This window comes from Tupaia chinensis, unplaced genomic scaffold (genome assembly GCF_000334495.1).
Source record: "Tupaia chinensis unplaced genomic scaffold, TupChi_1.0 Scaffold141490_1, whole genome shotgun sequence".
Classification (NCBI taxonomy): Eukaryota; Metazoa; Chordata; class Mammalia; order Scandentia; family Tupaiidae; genus Tupaia; species Tupaia belangeri.
This window is the reverse complement of record NW_006201352.1, coordinates 2797005-2819420: the sequence shown is the minus strand read 5'-3', so window position 1 is coordinate 2819420 and position 22416 is coordinate 2797005. Positions and strand designations below refer to the sequence as shown.

The 22416-nt window shown below is 46.9% G+C and overlaps 1 protein-coding gene across 1 annotated transcript in view; it reads left to right on the top strand.

Moving 5' to 3' along the window:
- Window positions 1-22416, top strand: part of CRMP1 (collapsin response mediator protein 1) — an 81202-nt gene that overhangs the window by 9453 nt on the left and 49333 nt on the right. Inside the window, exons 2-4 of the mRNA XM_006163195.1 lie at window positions 12815-12903; window positions 17886-18070; window positions 20059-20223. Coding sequence (XP_006163257.1) covers window positions 12815-12903; window positions 17886-18070; window positions 20059-20223 — 439 coding nt within the window. The remainder of the gene's footprint in view (window positions 1-12814; window positions 12904-17885; window positions 18071-20058; window positions 20224-22416) is intronic.

Sequence of the window (22416 nt, the reverse complement as noted above, 5' to 3'; positions counted from 1 at the left end):
CTCCCCTCCATTTTCCTCTTGGGATCTTGGGCACGCATGCACACAGCCGTGGCGTGAGTTTAGCCCACAGGATCCGGGACTCAAACCACGGTCTACTACATGGGAGTCCAACAACACAGCCATTACGCCAACTGCTGGTCCCAATTTCAAAATTTAATCTTAAATAGTAAATAATTTTCTCTTTGTGCCTTTGAGGATGCAGGAAAGAGTATCTGTCCATTGCTTCTCCTCTGCCACCAATCCCCTCCCTTCTGGTACAAAGTTCCAAACGCTGTCCTTACATACCATCAGTGACAGGGAAATCACCACTTTACATGGGCACTTGCTTTACTCTTGGGCACCTGCTGTCAGAGAGCTCTTCTTTATTTGGAATGAGAGTCTAACCCTGGCCCTACTTTGGAGCTGAGAATTTTCCCAGGTTCCCCCCACCCTTTCACACTGCTATTCCTAGAGGCAGTAGTAGACGTTTGTCTGTTAGCTAGAGCCTTCTCTTTCCAAGGCCACCCCAGCTCTTTCTTCCTCTTCTAGCATAATTTCCAGGTATAATGTTTGGATACTATTTTCCTTTCTGTATTTCCCTTTCCTTTGCTATATTTTATTTCTTGGAATGCAAAACAAAAAGAATCCAAAATAAAACTAATTATTGGGCACCCTTTAAACCACTTTTAAAATATTCTAGGGTTGGGACCAGAGCACAGGCTGAGGAAACGAGAACATTTTCATTGCTTTTCTTAGATACTCAAGTGAGTCTAGACCCTAGAATTTTTTTTAGAGGTTTTTGTTATAGGGCACATGTGTTTGCCAGAAAGACAGAGAGAGACAGAGAGACAGAAAGCAAGAAACCACCCCCCGGGGGGATGGCCACGCCACAATCCCTTCTCCTCCATTCTCCTCTCAGGATCTTGGGCATGCATGCACACACGCCTGGCATGAGTCTAAGCCACTGGGTCTGGGACTCGAACCATGGTTGACTACATGTGAGTCCAGAGACATAGCCATTACGCCAACTGCTGGTCCCAGGGCAGCTAGCGTGTTTGAGTAGAGATCTGTGGTGGGACAGGGCAGGAGGGCAGTCTGGGGGGCAGGTGGTAGGCCAGGAAGAGCCTAGGAAGGTATTCTTTGTCCTGCAGGTGAGGGGAAACTGGTGATGGGTTTGGAGGAGAGGGAAGACATGGTTGTACTTGTGTTTCAGGAAGGACACTATGGTTGTCTCATGTGGGAGGGACTGGATAGACATCGGGCAGACAGGTGGAGAGGGCTGGCTGGGCAGGTGCAGTGGAGGTGGCAGTCAGCAGGTGGGATGAGAACACTTCCAGAGGAGATGTGACAGCTCTAGGAAGGAGATAGATTTGCAGTGTGAGATTCGACAGAACTTACAAATAGAACTGAGCATTTTAATGAGCTTTGTCTTGCCATGCTGCAAGGATTAAAAAAAAAAATCAGGCACTGTTCCACCTGCTTATCCATGTGTTAACTGATTTAATCTTCAAAATATCACAGGTGAGAAACTGCAGAGAGGCGAACTTGCCCATATTACAGGGTTAGATGGTGCGGAGCCAGATCAGAACCCGGGCAGTCTATGTACTGCGCCTGCACTCTTAGCCTCATGGGCAATCTGTGTACTATGTCCGCACTCTTAACCTTACTGCCTTTTTATCACGTGAGATAAGTGAGGAAGCACCTGACTTGCAGGAGGCCTTGTCAATATTTACTGAATGCATACTCTACATTTGTCTTACCCATGTCTTTATAATGTCTTTTTTTGTTTGTTTGTTTGTTTGCTAAAACAAAAGTGCACTTTCCAGAGCAAGAGAAAGAAATAAACCCCCACAGAGGAATAGTCACACCACTGTCCCTTCTTCATTCTGCTCTTAGGATTTTGGGCACACACCTGGTGTGTTTTTCAAGCCTCTGGGTCCGGGACTTAAACCGTGAAGTCGGCCATGTGGTATCTACCCCCATACTTACTTCGTAAGTTGATTTAAGAATTAAAAATGAAGGGACTGGCAGGGGGCATGGTGGTTAAGGCACTGGGTTCCCACATGGCTGACCATGGTCTGTGTCCCAGACCCAGCGACTTGAAAGTCACAACAAGCACATACACATTCATGCCTGGGATCTCGAGAGGAAAATGGAGCAGGGACTGCAGCATGGCTACCCGCCTCCCCAACCCCGAGGTGTGATTTCTCACTTTCTCTCTTGTTCTGGAGAGTGCATGTGCCCTACAGAAAAATCTAAAAGAGAAAAGAAAGAAAGAAAACCTATGTAATGCAGAATTGATACTTAGTATGAGCTCAAGAATATGTTTTATTAAAAGCAAAAGATTTCTATTTATAAGGTTGCTTTGCATAATGTAAGAAGCAAAAAAAGTAACCATGGAAGTGGGCTGAGACATAGCTGCAGATGTAGCTAGCACCTCCTCCTCCAGACAGCATCAAGGTCATGCCCACTCCTGGGGTCATGATAGAAATGTGCCATTTTAAAGTCAGATAGTCAATCTATCAGGGAGTATTTTCTGAATGGCTGGAGGTATGATGTGGCCTGAGACCACACAGTTATAATTGCAGTTGCCATGGAAACAGGCCTGAGCCCCAGAAGAGGCCTGGAGTCCATGGGGACCATCTGTATTGAAGGGGAAAGGTCACCCTGCCCCCTACCTATGTGAAGGAAGAACAAACGTTTGTTAATTAGATTCAGTCTCATACTGTTTAATACTTCATGGGTTTGCTTCCATGGATTGTATGGCAAAAGGCCTCTGGCTGACAGGCTGTCCCCTGAGGCACAATCAAAGGTCTTCTTTAATAAATATGATTGTGCACCTGGGCCACTGGCAGCTAGTGGGGTTGGTTGGGAGGCCAAGGGGAGGGCTGGGAGTTCCAGTTATTAAAGGTCAGAACTGAGTCCTAAAGGTATGAATTATCTGAGTCCATAAAACCTCTCTGTGGCTTCCAGTAAGGACTTTGATGGTGTATCCATTTATTTTGATGCAATAATGCTGCGTAACAAATACCACCTAAACTCCGGCTTACAACTACAAGTAGTGTTGCAATGAGTTTGTGGGTGGCAGAGACTTAGCGGGACTTAGATTTTTCCCAGGCTTCTCCTTGGTTAAGTATGCTCCTCATATCATCTCATTCTTGAATTCCTGATCCTTGGGTCATGTGGTTTTTATGGCAAGTGGTGGACTCTCAAGAGGGAGAGCTGGAACCCACTTGGTTTTTAAAATTTATGTTTGGATGATGCCTTCATGGTGTCCTTCATTTTGCTGGTCAGAGAGAGTTGCATGGGCACACCCACATGGGAGTGGGTGTGGCACCACCCCCACCTTGGAGCAAGGCAGAGTTGGGGAGGGCAGGAAGAATTGTGAATGACTAACACCACCTGCTACAGGAAGTCTGTATCAAAATTATCTGAGGACATTTGTTAATAATATAAATTCCTGGGGGCCAGACAGTGTCATAGCAGTAACCCAACCACCGATGATGCTGGACCTCTATAGGAATGTCTCAGCTTTGTGACCCAAGCCTTCCTGCATGCTGGCTGAACCTGGGGATGGACCGTGGCATGACGATCCTGGTGAAGGTGCAGTCTCTCCTTTTCTTCTTTCTCTCATGAAGTAAATAGATAAACTTTAAAAATGTGTTTAAAAATAATATAGGGACAAGGTGATGGTTCAGTGATAACAGAATGGCACACACAAAGGAGAGGTCCTGATTCATGTCCTGGGGCTTCTCTGAGCATGCGTACATGTGCCTGCAATCTGAGCTGGCTGGGGGAGGTTTGCGGCATGGGGACCTATAGTCTTCTTTGTCTCTTTAACTGAGGAAGTGAATAAACGTTTTATAAAGTTCAAAAATATAAATTCCTGGCCAATAATCTATATCTGGTAATTGAAACTTACTGAAGGCACCTGGGTCAGGATTTAAAAAAAAATTTTTTTTTGGAGAGGTTTTTGCTATAGGGCCCATGCGCTCGCCAGACAGACAGAGAGAGACAGAGAGACAGAAAGTGAGAAATCACCTCCTGGGGGGATGGCCACGCCGCAATCCCTTCTCCTCCATTCTCCTCTCAGGATCTTGGGCACGCATGCACACGCACCTGGCGTGATTTTAAGTCACGGGGTACAGGACTCAAACCGTAGTCGACGACATGGGAGTCCAGTGACATAGCCATTATGCCAACTGCTGATTCCTGGGTCAGGATTTTTTAAAAAGAATTATTTATTTAATTTTATTTATTTGTTTATTTGTTTTCTATTATTATTATTTTAATTCGTCATAGGCGAGAGAGAGAGAGAAATCAAGCCACCAGGTCTGGGACTTGAACCACCTGCTGGCTCCTGGGTCAGGATTTTTAGCAGTCAATCGCAGGGGATTTTGAGAATCAGCTAGACCATGGTGCTGTGCTGTGAGGTATATGTTTGTGAGTGGGATATACCTACATATCCTATTTTATTTTTGAATTTCAGATATGATCCTTGATGTCGCTGGATGGAGGGTTTAGAAGGACTGATAACTTTTAAAACTTAACTTCCTTTGTCTTAAAAGAGAGCAGTTGTATTCAACACATAGACAAGCACATTTCTACTAAGCTGAGGATTCCTCGATAGTTCTGAGGCTTATCTCCATGCTTGCCCTTTGGAGAGGAAATGTTTCTTCATCTTCCCAGAAGAGACTGCTTCTTTCATGACACTGAGCTTTCCTCCCTCAGATGAATCCTCTAATGAACCAGGCAGCCTTACCTGAATTGGCATGGCCTCTGAGACCTTGTCTGGACACTTGCCTGTTCGCTGACCCCAGATTCCACTCTGCTTTAGTAAAATATTGGAGTGGGGAAAAGAGGAGGTCTGATGCCCTCCCCTCAACTTCCTGTGGTGAGAAATGAAAAGTTTTCAAAGGACGATACTGAGACTTAAAACAATCCCTTCGTGTTGACACATGAACATAACTCAGCTATCTCCATGTGAAACAGTAGTCATGATTCCTTTGGTTCTGTGGGGTGGGAAGATGTAAAATTTGGCAGTAGATGGAGAAGGGAGAGCAGCAAGAACTACACGGCTGGATGAGGTAGCGGGAAGAGGGATCTTTGTATCCCAGGGCTTGGAATCCTGTCGCTGTCTGGGCACTTCACTTCAGGACCACGGACAGCACACAACCTCACCTGTTCTCATCAACGCTGGGGAACCTGGACCTTTGAGAACACTGTATTTGCAGTTATTTTGCCGCACTGTTCCCCTTTCCCCCTTCCTGGCCTTGTAACCTTCTACTTGTGTTTCAGAACTCTTATGGCAAATGCCTCTCCCTGGTGACAGTCACCTCCTCTGTAATAATGGCTTTGGTCCTCTGCAGTTTCCCAGATAGCCAAGGCTGCTCAATTAGTGGTTTTTGGATAAGTGATGGTTCGATAAGAATAGTGCCTCTTAGTTTCTTCTGAGAATTCCCAGCCCTGACCTTAGGACAGCCACCTTTGCTGTAGGGACGACAGGTTTTATTCTCACCATGCAGGAGGAACAACAGAACCAGAGAAGTCGGATGCTTCATTCAGGGGTAGTAAAGAACTCAGTGTGACCAGGAACCTCCCCTCATAGCTGAGACTGTTGGTTGTCAGCCACGTATAGGTGGGGATGCCGAAGCTTTAAAGGCTCATGTTTGTAAGCAGCGCTAACATACCATGAAAATAACAAAGATGTCCTGCCAACATCACTCTCTCCCCCCAGTTGGGGCTGGATGGGAGATAATAGCAGGTTTGGAGATGAAGCCTGCCCCTGCCTGGGCTGCTCCTCTGACTCAAAGACATTCGGCAGCAGAAATGCAATGGCTGCTCAGCTTCAGACCACAGTGGGCCCCTCACAAGCAGACTCGTCACCATCATCGCTCTACAGTACCGACTTTCATTTCCAGTCAGTGGATTTAGGTTTTTGGAGAATTTTAAAACAGAAAGTAGAGGGACCAGCAGATGACATAATGGTTATATCGCTGATCTCCCATGTAGTAGACCACAATTCGAGTCCCGGTCTTGGCAGTGTAAAGTTCACGTCAGACACATGTGTGCGTGCCCAAAATCCCAAGAGGAGAATGGTGGAGAAGGGACTATGGGGTGGCCCTTCCCCCTGGGAGGATAATTTCTTGCATTCTCTCTCTGTCTCTCTCTGTCTCTATGGCAAGTACACGTGCCCTATAGCAAAAATCTCTCTCAAAAAAAGAAAGTAGTGATCTATTATCTGTCAGCCTACTCTTTTCTCCCTGTTTCTCCCTTCCCTCCTTCCTGCCTTGTTCCTTTCTTCCTTATCATTCTGTTATCTCACTCTCCTTTTCTCTCCTTCTCTCTTTCTCTCTCTTTTCAAACTTCCTATTTCGTCTTTATCTCTCTTCCCCTGCTTCCTGTCTATCACCCCTTTCCCTCCTGCTCAGCAAACATTTCCTACAAACCATGGGCTGCCCCTAGCTGGTTCCTGGGGGTATAGAGGGGAACTATACGTGGACCTCCTGGCCACGAAGGGGTGTCCGACTCCCTGAACATCCCTTCGTGTTGACACATGAACATAACTCACTTAGGTCTGAAATACCAGAGTCCGCCATTCCCTAGAAATACAAGACTCTGCCATTCCCTAGCCATTAAATTCAAATGTTATATTTTCATTTAATTTTTCACTAGATACTTATTTTTTCTTTTTTCAGTTGCTATAGGGCACATGTGCTCACCAGAAAGAGTGAGAAAGGAAAGCAAATCAGCAGGTCTGGGACTTGACTTGGTCTCTCTCTTGGCCATGTGGGAGTCCAGTGCCTTGATCACCATGCCACCTGCTGGCTCCTAGGTATTTCGTTTTCTTTAAAGTACGCAATTAGTAATTTTTATACAGAGTTTGGCATTGTTCACATCTGCTTACTGTTTAGTTCTCATGGTAGTCCTGTGAGAGGCAGCAGGCAGTATGGGTATTATTTTTGATAAATATGTGGATTTTATGTTACTAAATTTTACATATAAAAATTATATTACTAAAATTAAAATTTAAAAACATTTACTAGGTTATTAGAAAAGTCATGACATACTTTTCTATACAAAAATGCATCATGACTTTTCCAGTGATCCTGGTAAAATTCGCTGTTTTTGGTATACAGCTTTAAGTTTTTACTCACATGCCATGCACGGAAAAGGGAGCCTTCAAATTTAAGGTCCTTGGAGCACAAGACTCGAGGTGTTTCTAAATTATATCCACTCATGGAATGTCACAGATTCTAGAATGTTAGGATGTTTAAAAATGTGACCTGAGCGTGGTTTGGTGTAACCGTCCAGTCTACACCCTGGTCAGTTGTGCAGACTTGGAGACCACACCTATCCCTGCACCTCATACCCACCCATGATTGGATCAGGCCTAATATTCCATAGGAACTGTTCAGTGCAAGTAGTCACAGAAGGCACCTGTGAGAGAGGCCTCTCTTGAAACACATTTTCTAAGGTGTTTTCTGTGAAAAGGATCCCATCAGATTTTCCACACCGTGAAAGGATCTGAGTTTGGAACAGATGTAAACTCAGTTCCTCTCTTGAATGTTCAATTACCTATCAGCAGAGGAGAAAATCTGAGAAGAGCCATCATAAAGACCACCTTTGCTTCAGTTTAACTCAGAATTTTCTAAACTCCCTGTAAGTGGGTACCCCTTTCTGGAACAATACCTAGTAAAATCTCTCTGGGCCAGATTTCTGAATAATGTGGCTTTGAAAATGCTGATTAAAAGACAAAGGAACTAGTGACTTTAAAAAGAAAATGAGGAAGTCATATCAGCTCTTGCCTTATTACGGGCTGGCTTTCTTCATAAATACACTGGCACCCGAGAGACACCAAGAGCTTGGACCCCTTGGAGTCTCTGTGCAAAGCCTTGGTGGCAGCTGGGGATGGGTGTATTTGAACACAAGCTCCACCATCTGATTCTAGGAGGGGCACGACAGGTTTGGGGCTGATCTCTGGCACACAGTGCACTAAATACCACCTTTCAGGCTGAGCCTGAAAAGCCCACTATTAAATGTGATGAGGCGGATGGCTGCCTGTGGGAGGCCGTGTTCTGGAAGTCATGCACCAGATGCCGGTGACTCACGGTTTCCTGCATTTTGGTGCCAGGGGAATCCTGAACTCCAGCTTGTTTCTGCTACCTGGGCAGGCAGAGCCCAGGCTGCTTCTGTGCATTGTCCTAGAGTGCCCTCTCTAGACAGTTAGTGAGTCTTCACCACAGAGTAAGACTATGGCTGCCTTCTAGCTTATGGATGAAGGGCTGGTTGTTGGGCCTGACAGAAACTTATCTTGATGCTCCTTCCTCCAGAGACTCTCTTGCTGTGGAATAGGAAGTGCTATGCTGCATTTCTCTTCTTTGGCTCATGGCTGTGATATCTTTTCCCTCCATCTTCACCCATTAGTCTTTCCAAATCCATCCTTCCATCCATCCATCCATCCATCCATCCATCCATCCATCCATTCATCCATCTATCCATTCATCCATCCACCCACCCACCCTACCTGTCCATTCATCCATCCATGCATCTATCCACCCAGCCACTCATCCACCCACCATTCTCTCATCCATCCATCTATCCACTCATCCACCCACTCATTCACCCATCCACCCACCCACCCTACCTGTCCATTCATCCATCCATCCTTCATTCATGTATCTATCCACCCAGCCACTCATCCACCCACCACTCTCTTATCCATCCATCCATCCATCCACCTGCCCTACCTGTCCATTTATTCATCCACCCATTCACCCATGCATCTATCCACCCAGCCACTCACCCACTCACCACTCTCTCATCCATCCATCCATCCATCCATCCATCCATCCATCCATCCATCAATCCACCCTACTTGTCCATTCATCCATCCACCCATTCATCCATGCATTTATTGACCCAACTACTCATTCACTCACCACTCCGTCTTCCATTCATCCATCCATCCATCCATCCATCTGTTCATTCATCCATCCACCCACCCACCCTACCTGTCCACCCAGCCACTCATCCACCCGCCACTCTCTCATTCATCCTTCCGTCCATCCATCCATTCATCCACCCACCCAACCTGTCCATTCATCCATCTGTCCATTCATCTCACCAGATTGTGTCAAGGTATTGAAGATGCAACAGGAAGTAAAGAGTGGGTGGTGTTGCTGCCCTCATGGAGCTAACAGTCTGCAAAGGACAGGGCAGGACAAACCCCAGACAGAGTAACATGCACTGGTCTCCTGTAGAGTTGTGCCTTTCACAGCCAAGAGGTGATTCACCAAAGTTCTGATTGCAGAACTTTGCTTATGGGCTAGCCACGTCTTAGACATGCAAATAAATGCTGTGTCAGATACATTATGATAACTACTATGAGAACCTCAAGTAGACGAGGGATGTGATGTTCCAAACGGGGCGATCAAGGGGAGGGCTCTCAGGTAAGTGACGCTGAGCAAAACCCCTGGAGGATGAGCTTTACCATGAGAGTAAGATTCCAACTAACTTGAGGACCTTGGTTTTCCCTCTGAGGAAAATATAATATTGATGCAAGAACCCACCACAAGACTTTGAGCAGCTGACAGCATGGTCTGTTTCTGCTTAGGACGTCCCCCAATTCCTTTGGGTAGAGCTCTTCTTCCCACAGAATCCTACTTCTCATGATAGATGCCATGGGACCATTGGGATATTGGAACCATAGTCCAAGGGGCCTTCTGTGTTCTGCACAGTTGGTCAGAGTGCTCAAGCCTGTTGTCCAGGCTTAACCGCATCACACTCTCTGCTGGGTCTCCATGCCCGTTGCCTTTCTGTGCATCCTCACTCCACATCACGGAATTGCCTCCCACATGTGCTACATGCCCTTGTCTCAGATCTGCTTTCAGGAGGACTGAGGCACTCCTTCGTAAGTGGCTGTGCTGAATTGTGACTGTTTTCCTTTCTCTCTCCCTCAACCAAGGGATGAACTTAAGGCAGATGTTTCTTTCATCACCTCATCTCTGGCTTAGAGATAATCAAGTAGTCAGTAAGCACACGGGGAACAATTCTCAGCCTCTAAGAAATGCCCAGCAACAGCGATTACTGATAAACAAGGGCGGTTAGTGTTCTTATGCCTGGTAGATTGCAGCAAAGCTTTTGGAAAACCGTTAGGTCATATTTATCAAGGCTATACGTGAGGTCTATGCTCTTTGACCCAGTTGTTAACTCCTGAGAATTTTGCCAAACAAAGCATTCAAACTAAGAAAAAATTTTGTGTCCAGAGATGTTCACTGAAGCAATATGTATCATCAAAAAATGAAAAATAATGTAAATGTCCAACAAAGGGGGATTAATTGAACAATTGATCATGTATCTATAAGATGGAATGTTTTGTAGACATTTAGGAATTGTGGTCATGAAGCACATCTAATAACTAGGGACCTGCTTTTGGTAAAATGCAAGGGACAGGAGTCTGTTCTTTTCAACTGCTAGAGTGTTAGCACCTCTGGGCCTTGCACCTCATTCTCTGCCCACCCACAGTCACCTTCCTGGTCTTCTTTCTTTTCACCTTCATTTGGTCCAGCTTCTCTTGACTTACTTCTAGGTGTGAGCTTGCCATGCTTGCCCCCCAGATGAGGTTAGCAGCCCCTTTACCTTTCCATGGCCAGCACGCCACTCTCCTCCTATAATCCCCACACACCCACGTGACTTGTTAAACAACTGTCTCCCCATTAGCCCCATAAGAACAGATTCCAGCTCCACAGGCCCTTGTCCTGGGTTTGGAGCAGGGAACACTGGCTGATAACTGATCAGTGCATGGATGTGAGCACGTGGGCACAGTTGTGGAAAATGGGGAAAGATGGAGAACAACTGACTCTCAGTCCTCCTGGAGGAGCAGGGTGTTTTTAGTCTTATCATTATCTTAAAAATGTGGGACCAGAGGGGACCAGCAGTTAGCATAATGGCTATGTCGCTGGACTCCCACGTAGTCAACCGCGGTTTGCATCTCGGACCCAGTGGCTTAAAACTCAGCCGGGCTCGTGTGCGTGTTTGCCCAAGATCCTGAGAGGAGAATGGAGGAGAAGGGATTGCAGCGTGGCCATCCCCACTAGGGGGTAATTTCTTGCTTTCTGTCTCTCTGTCTTTCTCTGTCTGTCTGGTGAGTGCATGCGCCCTATAGCAAAAAACCTCTCAAAAAAATTTGGGGGACCAACAGTTGGTATAATGGTTATATTGCTGGACTCCCATGTAGTCAACTGCAGTTCGAGTCCCAGATCTGGTGTGTATGTGTGCATGCCCAGGGTCCCAAGAGGGTTCCTAAGAGGAGAATGGAGAAGGGATTGTGGCATGGCCATCTCCCCTGGGGGGATGTGGGTGATTTCTCCCTCTCTGTCTCTCACTGTCTCTGTGGTAAGTGCATATGCCCTATAGCAAAAATCTCTCTCTCTCAAAAAAAATTGTCTTTAAATTGATCTTTATCATATTTAGTTGATCATTATCATCTTCATGGCCTTAAGAAATTCGTGTTCTACAAAATACCCAGTTCTTTCAATAAATGAATGACATTAAAAAGGGAGAGGAGGGTCAGCAGGTGGCATGGTAGTTAAGGTGCTGGATGCCCACATGACTGATCAAAGTTCGAGACCCAGATCTGGTGGCTTGAAAATCACACTGGACATGTGTTTATGTGTGCCCAAAATCCCAAAAGGAGAATGGAGGAGAAGAGATTGCACATGGCCATCTCCTCTGGACAGTTCTCACTTTCCCTCTCACTGTCTCTTTCTAGTGAGCGCACACACCCTATGGGGGGAGGGGGAGGAGAAACCATTATAGTTTTTTGGCAGAAAACTCTGACCCAGGAGAGAACTATGAGCCAGGAGCACTGTGAGGACTTGCTATGGATCCAGATTCAACTAATCAACTGTAAAAAGACTTTTTTGAGATAATGAGGTAAAATTGAACATAGTCTGATTAGTGCTTGATTTGAAGATATTACTGTTAATTGGGTTAGTTAGGATAGTGGATTGTGGTTATGTTTATTTAAAGTCATTGGGCCAGCAGATGGTGTAGAGGTTATGTCACTGGACTCCCACATGGGTGACTGCGGTTTGAGTCCTGGACCCAGTGGCTTGAAACTGATGCTGGGTGCATGCACATGTGTGCCCCAAATCCTGAGAGGAGAATGGAGAACAGATTGCAGCATGGCCATCTCCCCTGGGGGGTAATTTCTCACTTTCTGTCTCTCTCTGTCTTTCCAGCAAGTGCACATGCTCTGCAGCAAAAATCTCTGTGAAAAAAAGTCCTTAACAGAGATACATACTGAAGTATTTACAGGTGGAATGATAGGATCTTTGGGATTGGTTTTAAAACATGTCAGCAAAACCAAAACAAAGCATTGAGAAGGGGGAGGGAGGAACAGGTGAAATGAGAATGGGAAGCCTTGAAGCTAGGTGATGGATCTGGTGTGTGGGGGGGTTGAGACCATTTCTTTTCTTTTCTCTCTTTTATTTCCTCTATAAGTGAGAGAGAGAGAGAGACATACAGAGAGATAGTACCCCCAAGAGAATCTTGATGCCCTGACCCACCTGTAGCCCCTGCAGTCCTAGAACATGGGTGAGCAATGCCTGGTGTACTCGAGGAGGCCTCCAGACATGAACCTGGAGCCTTGCCATGTGGGTCACCCTCACAGAGCACTCTTCACTGTTGCTCCATGCTCACCCCTGCACCACTGACTGACCCTCCCATTTGTTTACTTTGGAAAATACTTGAGAATTTTTATATTAAAGGTTAAAAGAAGGTTCTCTTGGCTTTTCTCCAGTGATGTTTAATACTTTGCTTTGCTTTTCAGAGTGACCGGCTCCTCATCAAGGGTGGGCGAATCATCAACGATGACCAGTCCTTTTACGCCGATGTCTACTTGGAAGATGGACTTATAAAGTGGGTTGACCAACACACGCCTTTTAAGAAACCTGTCTCCCTAGGCTGCCCGGCCTTAGGTGGAGTGGAGGGCTGGCACTCTGCCCTAGAATGATGGTGTTCCTGTATCTCGGGGGTAGAGGCTTCACAGAGATTTGGGGAGGTCCATACTGCAGGTGGGGAAGACTAGCATTTGTCGAGGGCCCTGGGGCAGGCTCTCAGCCAGTGCAGCCTGTGTCATTTAGTGTGACCATCAGGCCATGCCATGCACACGCTGCTCCCTATTTACCGTACGGCAGTGGCAGGCCAGTGAGGCCGAATAGTTGGCCTACAGTGTAGGTGAGCTGGGACAAAGCCCGATCTCTCCTCAGACACCTGACTGCATTCACAGCTCGCTATCTACCTGCCTACAGATCCTGGAATTGGGTTGAGGGGACCAAGGGGGAAAAGAGGGATGTTGGCTTCCAACTTAAAGAGGACAAGTGCTGGGACTGCAGTGTTCCCCCACTTTCTCCCTTCAACCTCCTCTCCAGCCCTGCTGATGCCAAGCGAGGGCTGCTGGGAGTTTAAACACACACACTCCTCCTCTCTCTGGGGACCTGGACCCAGGTGCCATCAGGGTTCCCTGAGGCCTGAGGATTCATTCCCCGTCCTGCAGACCCTTCCCGTGGTGCCATCACGCGACTTTTCCTCTGTGTGCGCTTATGAGTCCTGTTGGGTGAGGACTCACCCTTGTGACGTCATTTACCCCTAATTACTTCTGTAAAGGTCCCATCTCCAAATACGGATGCATGGGGGTTGAGGCCACAGTGTGAATTTGGGGGAAACATGGTCTCGCCCTGCCGTGGTTTCTGTGTGGCCTGCCTTTGACTGGTGAGGAGGCACGGTTCTCTAGGAGGGGTCCCAGAGTGTGCGTGTGCACGGCACTCCCCGAAGAGGGGACACAGCTGAGCCCTTGCTGCCTCCTGTCTCCTCACCGCCACCTCTCCCGCAGACTTTGCTCATTGCAAGACCAGCTTGGCTTCCCCACCTCTGCCTCATCCCCTCCTCTTTCTTTGCTAGCTCTTCCCACTCACAATGAAGCCTTGGGGTTTAGAGAACTTTCCAGGTTGTTCTGACCTTAGAACTCTTGGACCTCCAACCACAGATTTTCTTCCTGGAATGTTTTATCCCTTTCCTCCCACACCCTTCCTTCAACTTCTATTTGTCTTTCAGCTCATGGATTCTTCCTCCAGGAAGCCTTCCTTGACCCTGAGCCAGTGTCTCTCTAGCGTAGGGCTGCCTTCTCTCCCTGCCCTCCTCACACCATATCGCCCCTTGGCAAGGGCCTTGCCTTACTGCCTCCCACGCTGGGGCCTAGCATAGCTTCTGGTACAGAGCAGGTGCCCGGGGTATTGACCAAGGGCAAGTGCATACACGTGGACTTGGCCCACCAGGGGTGAAGACACTGGTTTTAATCATGCTATGGCTTGGAATCAGAAAGGGGTTCAAGGCAGGTCGAGGGTTGGGGGAGTGGGGCGAGACGTGATAAATAATGAGCTTTTCTAACTCAGACGCTGCTTAGATATAGAGAACAGTTTGGGGCAAGGTCCCCTTTGTGTGCGGCTTTCGGGTTCTCGGGCAGGGAGGGTAAAATAACCCTGAGAACTGTATTTCATGGGGTCACTGTTTCATTACGGAGCTGTTTGAAGTTCACACTGGCCACTTCTACCCCGTCTTTCCCAGGCCAAGCCCTCTTCCAGGGCTTTGCTGCCCCACCCTGTGACTGATAGGGCCCGGGGTCCTGGTTGCTGCATTGATTAAGTGCCTGCTGTTCATGTGAACACCTGCAGTCCACGGCTCTGGCCACCAGGCTGCTGAGGAAATCTACCGTTTCCCTCGATTCTAAACCAGTCACCCCCTCTTGGTTAAAGAGCCTTTTTCCCTCCGCACTCTGTGGCTGAAAAGCTTTGTGAGCTGACATTCGTTTTCCTACCTTGAGAGCCAAGCGAGTGGCCAGGACTGCATGTCTGGTGGGGTCTTCGCATGGTCATTGGAGCGCAGGTCCACCGGCCAAGAAGGGTAGGTGTGGAAGAGAGCCGGAGGGTAGGGCCCCTGGCTGACCCCAGGGACCACCTGGCATGGGCGGTTCAGATATGTTTCTTCACTTAAATGAAACTCCAGGAATCCCTTTTTTTTGTTTTAGTAGTAATTTTCCAAGTTTTCCTAAAAGCTGTTCATCTGCTTTGATTCATTGCATTGTGATTCATGGAGGTTCCATTCAGTTTCCGAGGGGTGGTGAGTCATGCAGTGCCTGAGGGGTTTCCTGAACTCTGGGCAGGGCACAGGGAGGTGGGCAGGGGCGTCTGGGGTGTCTGATTCCTTCCTCCTTCCCTTCTTCCCTTGCTATTGTGCACCCTTCAGTGACTTCCTCTTAACCCATTGGGGGTCCTGCTTAGTGTAATCCTTCTTTGGAGATCTGCTGCTTTTATATAAGGGGAGAAGTCAGGCCTGAGTGGATTTGGGGCAACCTGGACTAGAACCCAGGCTCATGGCTGACTTGCTGTGTGACCTTGGACATTTCGCCACATCTCTCTGAGTTCTGGTTGTCCTCTTTTGCAAACTGAGAATCCCTCTCACTGCATAGGATTGTTGGCAGCAGGTTAGAGGAGACGAGTAAAGGAAGGCTACTGTCGTGCCTGATAAGGATGGGGCCCTGATTAAGTACCTGTTGCCCCCCAGCATGGCCACTGAGTCCCAGGCTCAAGTCAGATGGGCTGTGACTCCACTGACCCACAGTACGGCTGTGCTGAAGATCTACAGCCAGTGCCCGTTCTGAACGGGCCGTTAGTTTTGCACACGACCTCTGTCCTCTTTGAAAGCTAGTTGTCGGGTTAAATGAGATCATGCGTGAACTGCTTTGAAAGGCCTCCGTTTCAGTCACCGCTCAGTGGATGCTAACTGCTTTTGTTATTAGTGCTGGTGTGGGCGTCTTCCTGCACCTCTTTCCCTGCAGCTCCTGGCATAAGTCCATGTGTTTGGAGAAGGATAGCAGAGCGATTGGACAAACTAAGATTTCTGTAGCTGGATTGGAAAGGAGGGAGAGTGGGGATGGGTGCTAAGCGATAGCCGGGGCAGCAGGTGCAGCGCTGCGGTGGGAAGGCGGCGTTTCCTGGTGTGCCTCGGCCCGGGCACCACGCTCCTGTAGGTTGTTTCCCGTCTCGGAAGGACATGTGGTGCCCCAGTTCTCGCATCACTTCTGTCTGGACCAGCCACACCCCAAAGTCCAGAGGAATGAAGGGGTCTACTTTCACTGCCGTGGGTATGAATCCCTCTCAAGCCCTGACATTTTCGGGTGGCTGAAGGAATTTTTTCCCATGTCTTCACTAGTACTGTTTTTATGTGACTTAGAACAATTAATGTGCTGCCTGTTCTCGAGAGTTCAGAGCAACTGTGTGTGCGTGCACATGTGTGTGTATATGTGTGTGTATTTCCAAATAAAAATTGTTTGAGGTCAAGATAGTGGTCTGAGGGACTAGCAGATGGCATAATGGGTACATGGCTGGATTCCTATGTAGTCAACCCCAGTTTGAGTCTCAGGCCCAGTGACTTAAAACTCGTGCTGGATGTGTGTATGTGTGTGCCCAAAATCCCAAGGGGAGAGTGGAGGAGAAGGGATTGCATTATGACCATCCCCCCTGGGGGGTGATTTCTTGCTTTCTGTCTCTCTGGTGAGTATACACATCTTATAGCAAAAAACTCTATTCATATGTGTGTGCATGTGTGTGTGTGTGTGTGTGTGTGTGTGTGTGTGTCTGTGTGTGTAGTTGCCCGGGCCAGGCATTGACTGGTCTGGCTGATCCTCCACCTGTTACCTTGACAAATATCCTGACTCAGTTGGTTCCAACCAATAAGGTATGAAGTAGGTCATTCATGTAGACCATAGAGGGCCAGGTTTCAGATTGCTTAGACTCCTCTCTCTCCCATTTGGAATTTCTCTCCTGCAGGAAGTCTTCAGGTAGCTTTTGCATTAGGGAACAGAAGTCATGGTCATTATGTTCAGAAAAAAATTCTCCTGCCCCAGTGTGATTTCCCTCTCAGCAGATTTTGTGGTGGTATTAGCTTTCTCTTTTATACACAGTTTAAGTAGTTTTCCTGACGCCAGTGTTCATGGCTGGCTGAAATGAGACTCCAGGTTGCTTGTATCAGCGGCTGTGAAGTGCCGTAGAGCAGGCAGATTAAACAGTTGAAATATATTTCTTCGTATTTCTGAAGGCCAAAAGTCCAAGATAGAAGTGTCATCAGAGTTTTCTCCTGGGGCCTCTCTTGGCTTATGAATGACCGTCTTCCCCTGGGTCCTCACTTGATCATTTCTCTCTATGCCTGGGTCCCAATCTTCTCTTCTTGTAAGGACCAGAGTGGTACTGGATTGTGGCCCATCCTGATGACCTCATATTACTCAATGACCTCATAAAGATCCTACCTCCAAGTGTCATTATATTCGAAGGTACTGGGGCTAGCACTTCAACATAGGGGTTGGGAGTGGGTACAGTTCAGCTCTTAACAGTGTCTCTGCAAGCTTGCAGAGCCAAGGAGACTTCTCACTGCTTGCCCCAATGTCTCCCTGTATCACTAAGGGTTACCAAAATTATGCACAATACTCTAGAGTGACAGGCTATTCAGACAACCCCGTGCCACACGATGGAGGTGCTGATCTCACCTCTGTCGGACTCAGCTCTGGAACCACCTCCCCCAGAAAACCTTCCCCGAGAGCCAGGAAGAATGAAACAGCAGCCCACGTTGTGCTCTCTGACCAGCCATGCTGGGCTCGATTCTAACTGTCTGCTTACATGCCCTTTCTGCTCATTAGATCATGAACCCCTCGAGGGCATGGGGCCTGCCGAGCTGTCTACCCAGTGCTTTGTGTAGGGCCTGGCCCAGAAATGTTTATTTAATGGAACCGACATTGACTGTCCATTTTTCCCTTTTAAAAACCAAAGACCCTGTCCTTTGCTTGCCTCCAGACAAATAGGAGAGAACTTGATTGTTCCTGGTGGAGTGAAGACCATTGAGGCCAATGGACGGATGGTCCTTCCTGGAGGGATTGATGTCAACACGTACCTGCAGAAGCCCTCTCAGGGCATGACGGCTGCCGACGACTTCTTCCAAGGGACCAGAGCAGCGCTGGCAGGCGGGACCACAATGATCAGTGAGTTTCACTGTCTTCTGCCTTGGGGACATAAGTTTGAGTGCTCTTCTTGGTCTCTAATGTGATTGCTGTAAGTGCTCTGGACTTACCAGGCACTTAGTTTAAATCATCATTTAATTTCATTCTCATTACAGCCCTAGGGCAGAGGACAATATTTTAAAAGCATTTCATGTGTGCTTCTGGTGGTATACACAATGATTTATTTATAGGCATAGGGACATTAAAATATTTTTAATGATCTTAATATGGATTAAAATAAAATAACAAGCACGTCACGGTTATTATAAGTTAGAATGAGATAGAAGTTAGCATTTAGATTTTTAGGATTAGAATTGATCTAAAGAAAAGAATTAAGAATGATATGAATTATAGAGAGATGAAGCAAAAAAAGAAAAGCTCTGCAGCACGGCGTTCAGATAGCTGACGTTTTAGCACCAGCGCCCTAGGTGCTACTAGGCTGGATGGTGAGACGAGGACTCGGATCAGTGACTTGCTCAAGACTGCATAGCTGGGAAGGGGCTGAACTGGTCAATATTGCTGCAAAGATGCTGTGATAATGCTGCATGGTAAACAGCCTCCGAATCTCAAATAACGGTTGTTTCACTCATTCAAGGGTCTGTAGGAGTAAGAGTGGACCTGGAGTAGCTCTGCTTTAGGTTACAGGTTGCATTTAGGGTTGGACCAAAGGTCTCCCCTTCTAGAACCAACGACCCTGACCGTGCTGTCATTATGAATGACAGCGAACAAGAGGGGTGTGGCAGGAACTTGCTACTCCTCTGCCACCTCACCTTTTCACTTTCACGCTAGGATTTCCACTCACGTTCTGTTGGCCAAAGCAAACATAGCCAAGCACCAAGCTGCTGAGATACCCTGTGCCCCAGAGGACCATGATGAGGGTGGGTAAGGAAGAAAGACTGTGGACAAGTAATATCTCTTACTACCCGGTCTACATGGGGTACTGGATTCTTCCTCTGCTTCCATATGCATCTCTTTTTGAGAGAGAGAGGTTTTTGCTGTAGCTTGCATGTGCTTGCTGGAGAGACAGAGAGACAGAAAGCAAGAAGTCAACCCTGGGGAAAATGACCACACCACAATCCTTTCTCCTTCATTCTCCTCTCAGGATTTGGGCACACACACACAAACACACACAAGTGCACACACACACACCTGGTGTGAGTGTTAACACGCCGGGTCTGAACTTGAACCGTGGTCGACTCCATGGGAGTCCAGCAACGTAGCTATTACACCATCTGCTGGTCCTCCCATGCATCTTATTGCTCTCTTTTGTTCTGTGTTTGCATATCTGCGTTCACTTGGATTCCATCCTAATAAGTGTTTTTATTAAATAGGCCACAGTTAACTGTAAACGTCCTCTCAAGTGTTTTGGTGGCTCTGCTGTGACTTGGCCCCAGCTTTCCTCTCCATGGTTTCCTTCTAGAAGTGCACTCTGTGGGTTATGGCCAGCCAGTGTGGCCAGGGTCTGTGTGTCTGAGCTGCCCCCAGGCCTTGAGTCAAGAGGGTATGGCTCAGCTCATGAGCAAGCAAAGTCCTGATCCCCTCAGCGATTGGGTGGATCTGCAGAAGAGGAACTGTGGATACAGAGAGCCAGCTGTACTCACCTCATGAGATGGCTATGAGCATTACATGAGATAATTTATGTAAAGTCTTTGTGGTACTATGTGACACATGGTAAGCATTTGATAACTAGTTAATGCTGATGGCAGCAGTGAGGATGATGAAGACCAGTGACGTCACTGCTGACAATTGTGGTAATGATAGTGATAGTGGTGGCGGGAGTGATAATGAAAAGGATGGTGATGGTGATGGTGGTGATCAGACGGTGATGATGGTGCTGATAATGGTGTTAGTGGTGATCAGACGGTGATGATGATTAGGATGGGTCTGATGGTAATGGTGGTGGTGATGATGTGGCTGCCATTGGAGCACCTCAGGTCCTAAACCTCATGACACACATTTCTCTCTCTCAGTTGACCATGTTGTTCCTGAACCTGGATCCAGCCTGTTGACCTCCTTTGAGAAGTGGCATGAAGCAGCTGACACCAAATCCTGCTGTGACTACTCCCTCCATGTGGACATTACAAGCTGGTATGATGGTGTTCGGGAAGAGCTGGAGGTGCTGGTACAGGACAAAGGTCAGTAGAAGCCCCAGAATGGGACTTTGGAATGTCTGATTCTTTGGTCAATCCAAAGGGTACATGCAGTTAAAAATCCCTTTTTCTTCATCTGCTAAGAACCCAGTTAAGAACCGCGCACTACTATGCATAGTGGTGAAAACCAACCTCCCACCCTGAGGAGTCTGTTCTGTTCTCCTTGAAGCCCTGTGAGGCATTCCTTGTTCCCAGAAGGCCCAATTTTTACAGCTTGTCCTGTGAGGTCCTTGCTAATCTAGCCTTGCTAATTTTCTCTCTGCCATAACGCATCCTGGGTATGGGTTCTGGTGGCCATTGCTGACAAGTGCCATACTGCTGGGCCTGTGCACACGCCAGGAGTGCCCTTCCTTCTGTCCAGCAAGACCCCAGAACAACCATCACCTTCTCCCATTTTTCCAGTCAGAGTTGCTTCCTTCCTTAGGTATCCAAAGTCAGTTGCTTGGGCTCTTTGGGGACACCTTTTACGTTGTTCTTGGCTTGTGGGACAGTAGTTGTCTGTTTGGCTCTTCCATTGAGCCCTGAGCTCTCCTTCTATTAGGGAGACAACTGTATCTCCATATCTCTGTATCCCACCCTGGCTACCCTCAAGGCTCACCCCAGGTGTCCCTGCACAGTGTAGTCACTTAAACATGTATTACATCAAATGGAGGTAAACTGAACAGAAGATGTGAAGGAAGCTGGAACAGTTGAATAGAATGGTTCAGAGCGTAGTGATCAGTCCAGGAAGGGACATTCCTGAAGAGCTGTCTGAGGTGCCTCAATAAAAGATGAGGAAAAGAAAAGGATACACACACACACACACATATATATACCATGTTTCTTTTTTAGAATTATTTTATTTAACTTTATTTATTTATTTTAGTTTGACCAGAGGGACAGAGTGCGAACAAGAGAGAGAGGACAAGTGAAAAAGCAGGCTGCCAGGTCTGGGATTCAAACCACGGTTGGCCATGTGGGAGTCCAGTGCCCTTAACCACCATGGCACCTGCTGGCCCCCTACCATGTTTTCTCATTAGAAAAGTACTATCATCTCCAATACAAAAATAGTAAAGAATTGAGAGAAGGAAAAAAGGAAGATCTTTTTCTGGTTCTATGACTATTTGCAATTGAGCATGAATGTTAAAAGTTATTACCTTCTATTCCCTATTTATTTACATGATTTTTTTCCTTATATGGTTGTATAATAGCTGTTACTTGGAATTCTTCTGTTTTCATTTAACATTTTATGAGTAACATTCTTCTTCATCAATAACTTCTTCATAGCTCATAATATACAATATAATGGCTAATTTGCTTAGCTATTTTCTTTTTATTGGGCATTTAGGTTTTCTGCTTCTTTCTTTATAAATTGTGTCATGGTGAATATCTTCATATATAAACCTTCGTGTTTCTGATGACTTCCTGTGTTTTCCAGAAATGGAATGCAGGGGTCAATGGTTTTAACATATGCCAAGCCTGATGCTTGTTGCCAGCTTGGTTTCCTGAAAGATACACCCCCTTGTACTCCCGTGGCCCATGTGAGAGTTCCTTGTCCCTGTGTGTCCGAACTCTTGGGTGTTACTGCCTCTACGGAGTCCTTGCTGATCTGATGGGTGAAAGACACCCTACTGTTGTTCTTACTGCCGGTCTTTCATTACTAATTACGTTAAACATTTTGTGGGTGTTTATCCTGATGGGAATGCCCACTTGTCTTCTCTGTCCCTTTATTGATTTGAATTTTTGCTCCTGTTTAAACTCTTTCTACCCCAGAAGGCATCATCCCTCCATTGTCATTGCTGTGTGACTCACAGACCACAACCCTAGGGAGTTTGTAATTTTGTACTTTGGTTTCCTCACCTAACTTAAGTCCTGAGCAGTTTTTCATGTTACTCCACAGGCTTCATCCTGTCAGTTTTTCTTTTCTTTTTTTTTATTTAAAAAAAAAAACAAACACTTATTTATCTATTTATTTGTTGTTATTTTCAAGCTGCTGGGTCCAGGACTCCAACTGTTGTCAGCTGTGAGGAATCCAGTGCCTGGACCACCACACCACCTGCTGGCCGCCCATCCTATCAGTTTTTTTTTTTTAATACTTTTTTTTGGGGGGGGAGGTTTTTGCTATAGGGCACGTGCGCTCACCAGAAAGACAGAGAGAGAGACAGAAAGCGAGAAATCATCCCCCAGGGGGGATGGCCA